The following is a 16,136-nucleotide window of genomic DNA, read 5'->3' as shown; positions in this document are numbered from 1 at the left end:
AACACTTTGCCCCACAATAACCAAATTTTATGCACAGTTTACATACCCGCGACTACTGTATCAGGAGTCGAGTCCCAGCTGTTCGTATGACCCCTATTTGCATATGAATAGGATCGGATGATGATTCAACTTGCAACGTTGTCCGACTTTGTCACATACTGCATACTGCTTATCGCTAGCGCATCAGTCCACACACGATGGTGTAGAGACAAGGTCGAGGAAAACAACTCCCCCGATTAGATGACATTGTAAGCTTCCTGTATGGCAGGATATTAACACAATCATGTTGAAACTTAAAAAGCTTGGAGGCCCTACACGATGGAAGGCGAACAGCGTGTGTCTTACGAAAACTGGTGAGTATTGTACCCTTTCACTGTCTAGCCGTATTATGGCCATTGTGTCATTGTTAGTTCAAATGCATTTACAAACGTAATGATACCGCGCGACATAAGGACTCTATTGTCTTAATCACACACAGTGCCATTTCGCTGTTATTTAGGCAAAAAACATGACACATATATATATATACCCATACACATACATACACAATATATCCATTTATATTCGTCAGTTAGTGTTTGGCGTGCGGAACGAAAACTATACTGTATACGCCACGATTGTAAACATTGGAATATACGTGACCTTGTAAACTAACAAATAAACAAGTACACCATATGTACACATTTTACTCCTGCTATTGCGCAGATCAATACCACTCACTTCAAGTACATTACATGTATGTATCATGTGTATATATTATACATTAGCATACAATATACAATATGCAGATATTCTGTTTACAACTGAAATGGCTAAAATAATATTGTGAATTCTCGAATGTGACATAAATTTCCAGGTTCGTCCTGCACATGTATTCATATTGAATGTCCTCTTTATTTTGTATTTATACAAATTTAAGATCCGCGATGTTGTTTATTTCAATAGTTCATTGCAAGAAAATTAGAAAAAAGTAAGTGTGTGCGTGTGTGTAGCCTGTTTATATCACAATCTGCTATTTTGCTTCACTTGTTAGTGAGGCATCAAAGGCCAAATCACACATTATGATGTAAACAGTGTCAAAGGAATATTTTTGATAGTATATATTTTTCCGTAGAATCACAGAAAGGCCACTAACTGACTGGTCAATATTACTGGATATACAAACAAACTGACGTGATTAAAATACAGTATTTCAAAAAGGGCTACTTACTACAACTAAAGTAATAAGGTCAAAGGCAAAAATGTACATAAGTCATCGCCATTTCATTTCAAATCAGTAACATGATTATCAACATTACTTTAATAAAAATGGTCACATAAAAATGATTGTTCTGAAGAAAAGCTATTAAGAAATCGATTTTTTTCATAAATATAGCCGTTTTATGTTGTCTGTGATTTAATATAATGGAGATTAATACTGGTTACACATTCAGATACAATCGCCCGCAAATGGCGTATATATCATGACGTCATCCTGGTCGATGAAATCGACAAGATTAGAAGATGACATTTGAGTTGCAATCAGTGACCTTTTGACCTTGGTGATGGTGTTCAGAATGCAATCTTCATCATCTAAAGTGCGCATGGGCACAACGTATTGTTATTGTATTTCCTCTGTAAGGGAAAAGCCACAGTAACCTGTGGAAGTCTAACATGTTTGCAATACACACATTGCTATGGGAACGTCTATCACGCATCACAGTGACATGTGGAAACATTCTACAATCACAGTGGTAAAAAATTAAGTAAGTAAGTAAGTAAGTAAGTATATAAATAAATAAGTAAATAAATTAATAAATGAATAAATAAATAAATATATGAGTAAATGAATAATAAACAATCAATAAATCAATAAATAATAAACTAAAACAATAAATAAATAAATAAATAAATACATACATACATACACAAATAAATAAAATATCTGAACTTTCGTCAAGACAGGCTAAGAGTACATTTGGTCGAATATTGTTGTAGTATGACTCTGACAGTTTTATGGCTTCCACAGAGTGTTAACGTCTGTTGTTTTGTCAGAGGTGAAGCAGAGGACAGAATAGCCGACATTTACCACAAAAGTGTCCTGGTAATCCATTAAACTGACAAGGAAGCGATACTTTAAAGATTCGACGAGGGTTTCAGCCCCCCCCCCCCACCTCTTGTCATGCGTTAATTACCTCCCGCCTCAGCCTCGAAGCTTATTATCACAGACAAGTTATTACTCACCATATTATCACAGACAAGTTATTACTCACAAGTCATGAATTATTCACAAGTCTCACCATAAAGTAGGAAAACACCATTTTGCATGTTTTTCTAAAAAGACTTTTACTCAGATATGTTCCTATTTATTAAATATTTGCTAAAAAGCCAAACTTATGCAAATCTATGCATATTTGAGGGGTAAGATCTCAAAATTTTTGCTTGGAAGGCATGTTTTGTGAATCCAGCACCGTCACACTATCCAAGCCAAGTTAACATCCTGCATTTTAACTCAAATATCTACAGCATTCACATTTTCTGAAATTAGAACTATAATATTGTGGCCAAACAACAATCGTGTGATCTTTATTGACAATAAAAAACCCAGTTATGCATTGTAGATAGCGTAGCACTTCTAACTCTACGGTTATACCTGCCTACCTACCTACCAGCCTACCCACCTGTCCACCTACCCACCTACAACACATATAAACAAACGCGCACATTTCTCCTGTTCGTGGTTTATCGTTGATATTCGCGCAGACTCAGATCACTATGGTCTCTCTAATGTGGTTTGGGGCGCAGACTAGACGACGCAAGGTCGCCTTAATAAGATTGCGGCCACTGACCCAAAATGAAAGTTTGAACCAACAAACGTATGGCCGTTCACCCTATTGAGTTGAAATCGTATGATGCTGGGGTTCGGCGCGTCATGCCGTTCTACCATGCTTCAATGAGTATTTACTGTTTGGTATGGGGACGATGTGATGAATGGGACAGCGATATCAATGAGATTTCATGACACATACATCTACATCATCACACGGACATCCGAATGGTTGCATGTTCTTATCACTGTTTGAATTTCTAGTTGTTTAAACGGGGAGGTGGAGGGTGGGGGGGGGGGAGAGTGAGAGGTGAAAAGCTTGTATATGTAAAACGTAGTACGATATACATGTTACCTGTATTGCGTTGTGTGCCAAAAATCTCGGGTTTTCACGAATACACGTACGAATCACTAGGTAGTATAATGTATCCATATATTGGGTCGAATATCTCATGGCCATAGGTAGCATGATGTTTACATATCTGTATACAAATTCCGATAAGAACAATATGGATTAAAAATAACCAGACACTGTTCAAATAATCGTTCAAAAATATCAAATCAAAATCAATTCAGATTGAAAAATCATTCTTATTATATAAATGTCAGTATATATGCACGTCTGTGTCATGTGGGTGGAGTGGGGGTTGTTACTGGTAAGCCACTAAGTACGCATGCGTTGATATTAGTCGTCTTGACAGAGTTCAGGATGTGGGCACCATGTTAGTTTAGATGACACGAAAACGTTATCAATATGAAGTACTTGAAATATCTTTGGTTTCAAATTGCAAATCATCAAGTCGTCCGGGGTTATATTCGACGTCGGTACTTGGTGAAAATTCCGTCGGAAACAAATGCAGGTGAGAAGTTTTGTATGCAAAATCTATGAACTTACCTAAAGTCAAAACTCAAGGCTCTTTCTTATCTAACATCGTCTACTATACTAGTAACCAGTTGTGAGAAACCCACAAACTGTACATTTATTTATTCACAATAGAGGACAATATTTGCACAACATAGTACGTATTATTAAATTTTAAGTTCAAAATTATAATTTTTCAATTTGTGTACGAGATATAAAAATGAATATAAAGACAGTTTTGGATTATATTGGCTAATTTAAAGTCTCTCTGAGACAGTGCAGTGGGGATGTGGCTAACATAAAGTCTCTCTCAGACAGTGCAGTGGGGATGTGGCTAACATAAAGTCTCTCTCAGACAGTGCAGTTGGAATATGGCTAACATAAAGTCTCTCTCAGACAGTGCAGTGGGGATGTGGCTAACATAAAGTCTCTCTCAGACAGTGCAGTTGGAATATGGCTAACATAAAGTCTCTCTCAGTCAGTACAGTGGGGATGTGGCTAACATAAAGTCTCTCTCAGACAGTGCAGTTGGAATATGGCTAACATAAAGTCTCTCTCAGTCAGTACAGTGGGGATGTGGCTAACATAAAGTCTCTCTCAGACAGTGCAGTTGGAATATGGCTAACATAAAGTCTCTCTCAGACAGTGCAGTGGGGATGTAGCTAACATAAAGTCTCTCTGAGACAGTGCAGTTGGAATATGGCTAACATAAAGTCTCTCTCAGACAGTGCAGTTGGAATATAGCTAACATAAAGTCTCTCTCAGACAGTGCAGTGGGGATGTGGCTAACATCAGTCTCAGTTCAGTAGTCACCTTCTCAATAGTCAGTATGAACGCTGCTTTTTTTTCTTCTTTTTTTAAACAAAATGTAAAGACAGATACAAACTTAAACAGGCAAATCATTCGCGAACTATATTATTCTAGACGTAGATCTTTTAAATACGCCATACCACATCAAAACATGAACGTGCAATGTATGTTCCAATTCAGTTGACAGTACCATATAATTCTAGTGTAAATGTATAATTAATTTTTCTGATACTGTGGGACACGGATGGATGGATTGATAGCAAGTCCACAATGTGTCGTGAGTGAGTCTTCGAAGTGCGTCGGGGTTATTTGTGGTCACCTGCCTCCAGGATACAAACATGCACATTAGACCGACCTGGAGTCGCTAATGTAGCCTATCACGTGTCTGTCGTGAAAAGACTTAAACATGAGAGCTCGAGAGTCTGGAGTGGTCGACGTCCATGGCGTTTTGAAATAGTGAATACATGATTGTATTACGTGAATGCACGCAAAACGACTACACTCTAGAACTGTGTACAGAGTGCACCAATCACCTGATTACTCGGTGCATTGTTCGGCTATGAGGACGTGACACTTGTCAGGGCTTGTTGTATGTAATCAGTTTAGATATAGATATAGAATTATCAACAGCTGATAAAGTAATCAATTAAATTTAAATATGATTACCGATATTAGAACGATCCCAGGCAAAGTTAGTTGGTTGAATCCGAACCACAATTTTGTATATAATTAGTGTGTATCCTGATTATCAGCCTTAGAAAGTATTATAAAAGCAGTAACACATGTATAAATATACATACATACATACATACATACATACATATACTCATACATACATACATACATACATACATACATACATACATACATATTACATGCATACATACATACATACATACATACATACATACATATTACATGCATGCATGCATGCATACATACATACTTACATACATACATACATACATACATACATACATACATACATACATACATATTACATGCATGCATGCATACATACATACATACATACATACATACATACATACATACATATAGGCATGCAGGCAGGCAGGCAGGCAGACAGACAGACAGACACAGACAGATAGATAGATATATAGCTAGCTAGCTAGCTAGCTAGCTAGATAGATAGATAGATAGATAGATAGATAGATAGATAGATAGATAGATAGATAGATAGATAGATAGATAGATAGATAGATAGATACGGATAATATACTTTGTAGTTGTATAAGTAATGTATTTCCAACTCATTTAGCTCATTTACATTGTCATTGCAAACCAAATTTGAGAAGGAGCAAAACTCGATGAGCGAAAGGCTATTGCATTGGCCTCCAAAATTGCCAAAGTTTGTAAATATTTAGGTGACATGATTGTATGATAAAAATTATCTTTTCTATTTTGGCAATACAGTGAATATATATAATATATATATACATGTGTTTATATATATATATATATATATATATATATATATATATATATATAATTATATACTATATATTATATATAAAATATATAAACATAATGCAGAGTCTATACAAGTGTATCTCCAATAAACAATCTGACATCCAGTGCTATCATGTTTATTAAATGATTTGCAAGGTGACTGACCGTCTGTTGATAAGGTGTGTACAAATATTAATAGACGGTTATATAACTTCACCTTGGGTTCCCAATATAGCAAATAATAATATCTTAGTGTGTTTCAACAATGTACCCGGCCGTGTCACTTGTACTGGTCTGTGGGTGGGGGTGGGGGTGGGGGTACACTTACTGTCATGATTCAGGTTGTAATACAATACAGCGGATGTATGCTTCAACGAAAATGTGCTCCTGTACACGTATACACATCCACCACCGCATTGATCAGTGGCATGTAATGTATTAGGATGTGACGTGTAAGCATTCCTGGTTGTACTTTCAGAGTAAACTGTAATTGTAAATAAAATGTGACGTGCAGATATACACACTATCTTTAAATGGGGAGAAGTGAGTGCATGATTCATGCGAATTGTGTGTAAATATATGCAAATTAGTTATGCAAATTTCCCGACATGCTTGACCTAAAGTCTCGGGAGATCGCTGCTATGTGTTACAGTACCGTAACAAGTGCCAGCAAACACTATATATCTCTTCTCTTACATATGATTACCTAAGACCCGTCTTCCAAGGTGATGTACTGAAATTTGATGTCGACTTTTCTAATTCCTGCCTCTTGTAGTTCAGGCGCAGACCAGTGAATTGTGTGATGTGAAACGGGAATCTGGTGCGGTGCATGGGGTGGGGGTGGTTATGGTATAGAGGGGGGGTGGGTCTGAGCATGGAAGTAGAAGGAGAGAGACAGTCATAATACTTCCATGAACTGAATAACAACGCATTTTGCAACTGATAGGATTGCCGAATTATCGGCTTACTTTCAAGTTGTTGTTGCGACAGCGATGGAATCGGACATTTTCCACACACATTAGCAGTCTCTAATATTTACGATCTCCAATGGCTGCAATCTGATTAAAATCTGATGTGTGAATAGCCTACGCCTCTTTCATTTACTTTTACTTCATCGTAATTGTGTCTTTTACATGCGTCTTTTGTCTTCCGGGGGTTACCGCCTATCTCATGTGGGAAGGCGGCGATCGCTCGGAACAAAATTGCAAACGATACAAAACGATGGAAATAGAGGTAAATGAAGCATTTAGCCGCTTTCACCACATCAAATTGAAAGGGAAAGTTTTTGAAACTGTTTTGTTGGATATACTGATTTATTGATAATATTGCACACACTGAACAGTTTCTGTGAACATAACCTCTGGATGAGCGTTCTTGTGTAGTTGTACATATAAAATGGATGGATAAATCCAATCAAATAGATTTTCGGGTCCGCACCCAAAATTCGGTGTCCAAATGCAATAAGAATTTCATTCTGTTGCTCTACTACTTCTTGATACAACCGACCCCCAAGTAACATGTGCACTGTCTAAATCTTGTATTTTTTGTTTATTGTCTGATCGAAAACAACAACAACAACAACAACAACAACAACAACATTTCTCCAGTGGCAGCTAGTAGGCTTCCAGGTTAAAAAACTATTCTCACACAAACATATTAATCTCTTTTTTTTCTACTATTTGCAGGTTTCTTGATAATCACAATAACGCTGATTCTGGCACTTCTTATCACTCGGAATCTGACTTACAGTGTGGTATCAGCGGCTGGCTGCTGTATATGTATGGACCTTATCATTCCCGCCGTCATGTGTATTCTAAAATGGAAGAACCTCGATGCAGGCATCGCACTCTCCGTAGTCGAACATATCCTCGTCAGCCTCCTTCTCCGTCTCCTATTCGCGGCTTTGCAAGCTTTGATCGGAGTCGTCATCTTCGTCCCCCTTCTGATGTATCTATTACTGCAGTTACTGATTGTCGCCATCTGTACTGTCGTTCGTCTGTGTGCTAACATCGGAAGCGTCGCTTCAACCAAGTCGTGGGAAATTATGCAACCTCTCTGCCTGTGGGGGCAGCAGATACTGTTACTGAAAACGCTAGAGGACTGCGTCCAAGGGGAGGAAGTAATTTTCCCGTTACCAAACAAACTATTAGCAGTTTCTGCAATGATTGTTATGTTGTGGTCGAAGTTCGAAAGAAAGTATCCACATCTTCGCACAAGTGACAAGAAAATGTTTCGTATTTTTGCGAAGTTTGGACTGCATCCGATGCATAATATATTTCTGCTCATTCTCGCCTTCCCATCGAACATGCACGTAGTGTACATGGCCGTTGCCTTACCTTATCTGTTTTTCACCGAAGGCTTTTTCCAAGACTGGATCGTTGCGTTTCTCGAAGAACACTGCCACCTACTTTTGAAATACATATATGAATTCTTTCCATACATATCTAGGGGAGTTTGGAGTAATTTAGAGAACTTGCCAGGCTTCGAGGAACAGTACGTCCGCGTTGCCTACGAGATCGCCACAGCATGTATAGCGTCCGGAATTATCGCAGTCAGTGCGTATTTACAGAACTACGAATCCGTCATCGTACTGGCCGTGGTGTTCTTAACTAACGTGGCTATACCGATGGGGTCAGCAAAAGCTATGATCAAACAGTTACAACGTGAAATCGCTCAAATAGATAGCTTTAAGAAAGCAACTCCACACCAGTTATCACGTGTCCATGACGTGTGCTCAATTTGTTGGCTGCCAATGGAAGTGGCGGTCATCACACAATGTGGTCATTTCTTTCACGGCAAATGTCTCAAACAATGGGTCATTATAAAAGAAACGTGTCCCCTGTGTAACAGAGATATAAATGTCTAATTTTGTTTTCAGTACTTCTAAGTTATTGTCCTGTAAGACTTTATTTGGAATTTGTTCTCTTTTCTTTACGAAACAAAGTAGAATGCTCGCTGTGCTCACTCTTCATCGGCAAGGAAAGCTGTGACGGGGCGCCCTCAAACATCCCATTTCACGGATAAACAGGCCGGTGAGGGCGGAGTGACACGACGTATGATACAGGCTGATAAACTCATCATTGGATACACTTACCCAACCAACCAGTGGTTGTAGTGACTGGTTACATGTACATAAGTTTAGATAAAAGACAGTCTGGAAAACGAAGGTGTCGGTAACATGGTAAAACAGAGGCATTTCGTTTCAGCACGCATGGTGGCGCTGTTTCATAGTTCCTGGGCGTAAGTGCTTTCACCAAATAGACAATGCTCCAAGGACCAAAGTCAGTTCTTAGCGGCAGAATATATAAATGTTTTGATTTACTTAACGCACAGACATGAATAGCCATCTTTGAACTACAACACAATCTACCGATTTTTCAAATTTCTTGTACTAAAGTGTTTCCAGTAATCAATTTGGTCGTAGTTAGTGTATACCAGTACTCCTCTTTCCCAAATTTATATTTTATCTTTATTATCTCTAAAAGATAAAAAAAAAATGATCATACAATTGATTAGTTCATAACAATCTGCAAGACTCGTTATATGAAATCTGGTACATTAAATCAGATATCTTGTCTCATAATATCCAATCAGCTACACTGTTTCATGACATCCAATCAAATATCTTGTCTTATGATATCCAATCAGCTACACTGTTTCATGACATCCAATCAAATATCTTGTCTTATGATATCCAAACAGCTACACTGTTTCATGACATCCAATCAATTATCTTGTCTTATGATATCCAAACAGCTGCTTTGTTTCATGACATCCAATCAAATATCTTGTCTCATGATATCCAATTAGCTACATTGTTTCTTGATATCCAATCAGATATTTTTCCTCATATCCAATCAGCTACACCGTTTCATGACATCCAATCAAATATTTTGTCTTATGATATCCAATCAGCTACATTGTTTCATGATATCCAATCAGGTATCTTGTCTCAAATCTAATCAGCTACACTGTTTCATGAGATCAAATCAGATATCTTGTCTCATAGCATAATATCCAATCAAATATCTTGTTTCATAATATCCAATTATATAGCTTGTCTCTTAATATCCAATCAGGTAGCTTATCTCATAATGACAAAAGAGTAAACAAATTTGGATATGGTTGCCATGACAAAAGTGAAAAAATATGTTTGGATAACAAATGTGTGAAGGATGCCCCCAAAATAAATCCACACTCATACAAACCATAAATTATAAAATTTAACTAAAAGTAAGATATTTTGAATGTATTGCAGACCAGTACTCCATTGGCCGTACGATCATTTTTTATAAGTTATTGGAAATTGAAATGCATAATAAAATTAGGCTTAGATTCATATTGTTCAGTAAATCCAGCTTTGTTAGGCTGGTCCCTGCGTACATTGCATGCGTATGGAAGTGACTAGTAATCGTATCTAGTCTCCCATTGGCTGAGATGACTGACCACCCAAAAATACAGCAAAGGATTGTGGGAATATACACACATTTCTGTGGTAATTCAATATGGCGGATCCAACATGGCAAGTTATCTGTGGTTTCACTTGCCTCAGTTACCCTTGCCGTTGCTCCAGGTGTGGTTGAGTCCTCAACAGCAAGAGTCTGGGTAACCGAGACCATGGTCTCACACGAACTGATAGGTCGCGTGATGACGCAGGGACCAGCCTACAGCTTTGCTTACACAGATTAGGCTACATTGGACATCTTCTTTCTTTATTCTGATTACTACTATGGCTAACATGATTCCATATCACTAAACTACCACTGTACTGATTGTATTTGAATTTTGACGTTCATTTGAACTTTGACATTCATTTGAACTTTGACATCTTCATTTGAACCTTTCTATTTGTATGTGTACTTTGATGTCATCGCTTGAACTTTGTGAACTTTGATGTCTTCATTACAACTTTGACCTAGATATGCGAACTTTGACATTTTCATTTGAACTTTGACCTGCATATGTGAACTTTGATATCTTTATTTGAACTTTGACTTGTATATGTGCACGTTGGCATTTTTTTCATCTTCATTTGAACTTTGACCTGTATATGTGGACTCTGACATCTTCATTTGAACTTTGACCTCTATATGTGGACTCTGACATCTTCATTTGAACTTTGACCTCTATATGTGAACTATTAATCTTTACTTGAAATTTTCCATTCATGTGACATAAACTTTGACTTTTCCATTTGAACTGTAATGTTGACAATGAACTTAGAAATACCAACCATTAGAACTTTTTTGCAGACAACACAAATGTTGACGCAGACAAGCAGGTTATGCTTTACAGTATTAACATTTCATTTAAAATGAAAAAAAAAGAGATAAATAACTGCCATAGTCCATAGATGATTTTTTTTGCTCGTACCAAAGATTTAAATTAATTGTATGTGCTCCATACTTCTGTGTAAATAAACAAAATGATAGTCTTTATGTGAACAGTATAGTCTTGTTTCCTCATTTTCTCCTGTTGTCCTTGTCAATGTGCCAGTTACTAGAAAAAACAAAAGTTTTTTATAATCTGTCCACTAGGCGTGCTGTTTACGTCATATACACTCCCAAAGTCTATTATAGCAGAACAAAAGATTGCATAGTTTTGCCACTAGGAGTGCTGTTTACATTATATACTCACTGCTATCCAAACGTCGTCAATGTGCCCTAGACTGGTTACCGGAAAAAAACAAAAGATTATATAATTTGGCCACTAGGAGTGCTGTTCAATGATATACTCGACCAAAAATGATATACTCGACCAAAAATGACAGCCTTTTCTGGAGCATAATTTGAAAACTGTCCCATCCTGGCATTTCTAGATGAAAGAGTTTGATATTTTTTTAGCACGTTTGAATATACTATATTTTTTTTTAGTTTTTATGATACAATGCCATATTTCTGTGATCAGAAAGATAAAAGATTTCATGGTTTGGCCTCTAGGAGTGCTGTTTCCAAGCCATCTTTGAGCCAGAAGCATTACTGGGACAAGCCATTAGCCAAGCAAGTGGACTTGTTATCAAAGAGTACCAATATTTACACATGTGATGATGGGCTCTTACATAACACAAGTAAACAGCTGTAAAACCTCTATTCGGCCGTCTGCATGGACTGCAATTGAGGCAAACCTTATCTCCGTCTTAGATCAGTTGTTATCAATTTATTAGGCTATTATAAGTAACGCTACAAACAGCTTTAGAGATGCAAACAACTTTTATGACACCCGTTTTCGCCAGGCAAGCCCGCGGGTTTGTTGCACTTGGACCGCTAATGGTTTGTGACTGTCATGGTGAGGGCCTGAATAGTTGTGTAAGTAGGGCAAAGAAATTACAGCTCTGGTTTGTGATAATGAGTTTTCATTTGTTATTGTGTTGTTCTTGTTGTTACAGTAGTTATTACAGTGACCATTAGTAATCAAACCATGCGTAACAACTATAGTAGTGCTCTTTTCACAACTCAACAGTTCTTCTGTACACATTTTGTTTGTGAGTCTTTGGCAAAGAGAAAAAAAAAAGAATTGTTTCTGGTCAGGATAGTTTGTCTAAAATGGTGCGACGACACGCTTTTTTTTTTTTGGAAATTCTCGACAAACCTGGCACTTTGTTTACTTTACTAAATAACGGTTTCTACATCTTTAATATATTTACTCACATATCTGCTACTAATCAATCCCTTTTTAGTACTGTGCGTTTATTTTGGTAGACAAATTTGTTTACCAAAAATACAATATTTTTCACTTCATTTTGGCTATAAATCATACTATAGCCATACCTAACGGTAAAATAGTGATGCCCACCTTATTTGATAGGTAAATCATTTTTATGCCGATTTATTTTGCAACAAAAACTGTTCCAACTAAGTAAGTTAAAATAGATTCAGCGCCAGAATACATTATATTTTCACAATATCGATATGGTACAGCGCATTGCACGTTAGTGCTCACTGGTTCAAATTGATACAACCACACAGAAACCAGTAAGAAATGCATTTTGGATTTATAAAACAATACTGTAATGGTTTCCTATGTGAAAAATCAATATGGAACAACATTGACAAAGTCTGTGTTTGTAACTCAGTACATTGCAATGTACAATAACAAATATTTCACACGCTTTTTTTTTGACTTTTGCAATGTATTCAATTGCAAACACAGACTTGATCTATGTTGCTTCACATTGATTTTTTGAAGTAGGAAGACATGATAAAATTGTTTTATAAATTAAAAATCCCAAATCCTCATCTATATTGCCAATTTAAGTAAAATATTTAAACAGTTTTAAAGAACATTGTCAACTTCAGCACAGCGAAGGTTCTAAGTTATATTTTCAGTTATTTGTTGATGATATTGTGTTTTTTCATTACATATATCATTATTCGTGTGTATAGTTCTCCGTCTTGATAAAACACTACATATATCATGATTCCTGTGTATAGTTCCTCGTCTTCATGTGTTTTTTCATTACATATATCATGATTCCTGTGTATAGTTCTCTGTCTTCATGTGTTTTATTCCTAGGTCATCATCCTGTTCATCACTTCGGATATACTCCTCAATCGTCAATTCAGGGTCAGGGTCAGGTGCATACAGATTCTGTTGAAGATAATAACATAAATCATTTGATGATTGGGGTTTATTATTCATTTTCTCTATTAATATACGATCCAAAAGGCATTGCCCAATAACAAGAGGAGGGTTGTTCAGTGTTAATGCAGGAGGAAACTGGAGTACCTGGGGGAGGGGGGGGGGGGAAACTGCATTGTTCAGTACAGACAAAGTGAATGAACAAACTCTTCTTACTTACAGCATATGGTAACTTTAATCAAACCCTAAATGGGTTCAAACTCCAACTGCAGTGGTAAGAGGCAAGTGTTCTAACCACGCGGCCACCAACAACCCAAGATAGTATAAGACATCATTTTCATACAGCCTTCAGTGATTTGCTTTGATAATGTTACATGATTTAGACAAGTGACCCATAGTGACCTCAATTTGCATACAGTAGGGGGGCACTAGTCTCATTCTGTTTTCCCTAGGGCAATATTCATATAATATCTTATCAGTGATTTGCTGTGATGAAAAGAATATTTAACTGACAATGTGATGTGCAATAAAACACTTATTGCCTGGCCTTATTTGGGCACTTGCAGACATACACTAGTAGTCATATTACCCCTAGTCTATCTGCTAGACCTTGGATGTTCTTCCAATAGAATATGACACACGACCGAACATCACTATCAAGGATGGAACATCCGAGGTCTAACAAATGTCATCTCTGCAGTTCAGGGATATGAATAACTGCCAATCAGAGAACTGCATTGGCGACAAGCACAAACAGAGGACAATAGCTAATTTTTTCATTCATATTCAGCTTAAGGAGGGGCTTGTAAAAATAACCACCAATGCCTTAACTGAAATGTGTGAAACAACATCTACACACTCATCAAACTCACAATTACCATAAACTAATAAGACATAATAGTTAGTAATTTGTTATCATCACGTGATATTGGACATTAGTATTATAGAGCATTAGCATTATAGAGGTCATAGGTTATTGAATATATTAACATATATATATGCATACATGGTCCAACCAACAGCCATATGTCAACTCAATGGTATGTTAAGTCTGAAAATGACATTAGCTAGATGTTCGGGCAAGCCCTCACAGTGAACTTCGTTTGCTTATCGTATCGGAAGAAAGCCCTTAACATGTATTTTATTAAGAGCCATTCGTTTTACTTCGACAAGAATATGAATTAATTAATTTTTGAAATTCCTTTGAAATTTTATAGCATTGTATAAAGCATGAATTATAGATGTCCCGAACGTCTATCAGCAAGACTATATTACCCCTTGCCTTGCGTTGTTACATAGCAGCATGTTTTCTCAGCTTTCAGCCACTAGGAATAGTTGCTACATAACAACCCTCATGGTAACACATCTACTATAGCCCTCATAACCAGGTAATATGTGTATATTATTCTGACATGCCATAAAGTTGACACAGTGTGTTGAGGACAAGTTCTGGTAATGACAAATCCCTAGGAGTATTTTCTGGCTGAATAAAGGGATAATATAAGTATACCCACAAAAGCATAACTTATGAAATAACTGAGTGAATAATGGTGATTCAGATTTCAAGTACTGTTGAACTAATATCACAGACTGTGCTAGCTGTCGTGATGTAGAATAACCAGGTCCACATATAAAGTCTCTATTTTCTGTTCAAACATGTACAGCATTTGTGTGTGTGATATAAAGGAATAGGTGTGAAATACACAACTGCCAACATCACACCTTGGACAAACGGAAACGGTTACAGACAGGGAAAGTAAACAACTGAATTGGATTAGTAACACTGGGCACAGCATATTGGAAGTATAGACTTGTATTACATTCCATCATTTGATTAGAACAGTTTTATGGCCACTTTATGTACCCATAAAAGGCCATAAAACTGTTCTTATCAATCCATGAAATGTAATACAAGTCTGTGTTGTTATAACATGCCCAGCCAAGTGTTATTATTCAACACGGTTGTTTAATTTTACAAGTTTTGGGTCAAAATATACATCTCGTCATGTGGCAATAAGTTGGCAATACAGGAAGAGTAACTTACCTGGAGATAACTATTACCAGCTGGATCATTTAATATGACGGTAACCAAATGATGACCACTAATAACCTATAGACAAGGATTAAAAGAGGAAATAACATCAGTTAGTGTGGTCTTTATCTCAAGTGATGTCACAACTATGCAAATGTTATGCTAATGATTTGTTGAACAAGTGATGTCACAACTATGCAAATGTTATGCTAATGATTTGTTGAACAAGTGATGTCACAATTATGCAAATGTTATGCTAATGATTTATTGAACAAGTGATGTCACATCTATGCAAATGTTATGCTAATGATTTGTTGAACAAGTGATGTCACAACTATGCAAATGTTATGCTAATGATTTATTGAACATGTAATGTCACAACTATCCAAATGTTATGCTAATGATTTATTGAACAAGTAATGTCACAACTATGCAAATGTTATGCTAATGATTTATTGAACAAGTGATGTCACAACTATGCAAATGTTATACTAATGATTTATTGAACAAGTAATGTCACAACTATGCAAATGTTATGCTAATGATTTGTTGAACAAGTGATGTCACAACTATGTAAA

At 36.7% G+C, this 16,136-nt stretch overlaps 2 protein-coding genes across 3 annotated transcripts in view; one reads left to right on the top strand and one right to left on the bottom strand.

The window, feature by feature from the left end:
- Positions 1-201: 201 nt before the first annotated feature.
- Positions 202-11,373, top strand: LOC144440061 (uncharacterized). Its single transcript, XM_078129305.1, has 2 exons — positions 202-353; positions 7,634-11,373. The coding sequence occupies exons 1-2, from the start codon at positions 284-286 to the stop codon at positions 8,812-8,814; spliced, it is 1,251 nt and encodes a 416-aa protein (XP_077985431.1). The 5' UTR covers positions 202-283; the 3' UTR covers positions 8,815-11,373.
- The window catches only part of LOC144440060 (zinc finger protein ZPR1-like), an 18,851-nt gene continuing 12,195 nt past the window's right edge, over positions 9,481-16,136 (bottom strand). Inside the window, exons 9-10 of one of the 2 annotated variants that reach the window (XM_078129303.1) lie at positions 15,571-15,636; positions 9,481-13,535 (exon numbers count right to left, since the gene is read on the bottom strand). In XM_078129303.1, coding sequence (XP_077985429.1) covers positions 13,413-13,535; positions 15,571-15,636 — 189 coding nt within the window. In that variant the 3' untranslated portion in view covers positions 9,481-13,412. Of the gene's footprint in view, positions 13,536-13,916; positions 13,975-15,570; positions 15,637-16,136 lie in introns of those variants that run through there. The other variant, XM_078129304.1, reaches the window with a different exon arrangement.

The sequence above is a fragment of the Glandiceps talaboti genome, chromosome 9 (genome assembly GCF_964340395.1).
Source record: "Glandiceps talaboti chromosome 9, keGlaTala1.1, whole genome shotgun sequence".
Lineage (NCBI taxonomy): Eukaryota > Metazoa > Hemichordata > Enteropneusta > Spengelidae > Glandiceps > Glandiceps talaboti.
Note: the sequence above shows the minus strand (reverse complement) of the source record. Positions and strands in the feature narration are given on the sequence as shown.

What these genes read in the sequence shown, in the direction of transcription:
- LOC144440061 (XM_078129305.1), top strand. Translation starts at nt 284, where the DNA reads ATGTTGAAACTTAAAAAGCTTGGAGGCCCTACACGATGGAAGGCGAAC. An exon ending in CGTGTGTCTTACGAAAACTG is followed by an intron (nt 354 to 7,633) that starts GTGAGTATTGTA and finishes TACTATTTGCAG; the next exon opens with GTTTCTTGATAATCACAATA.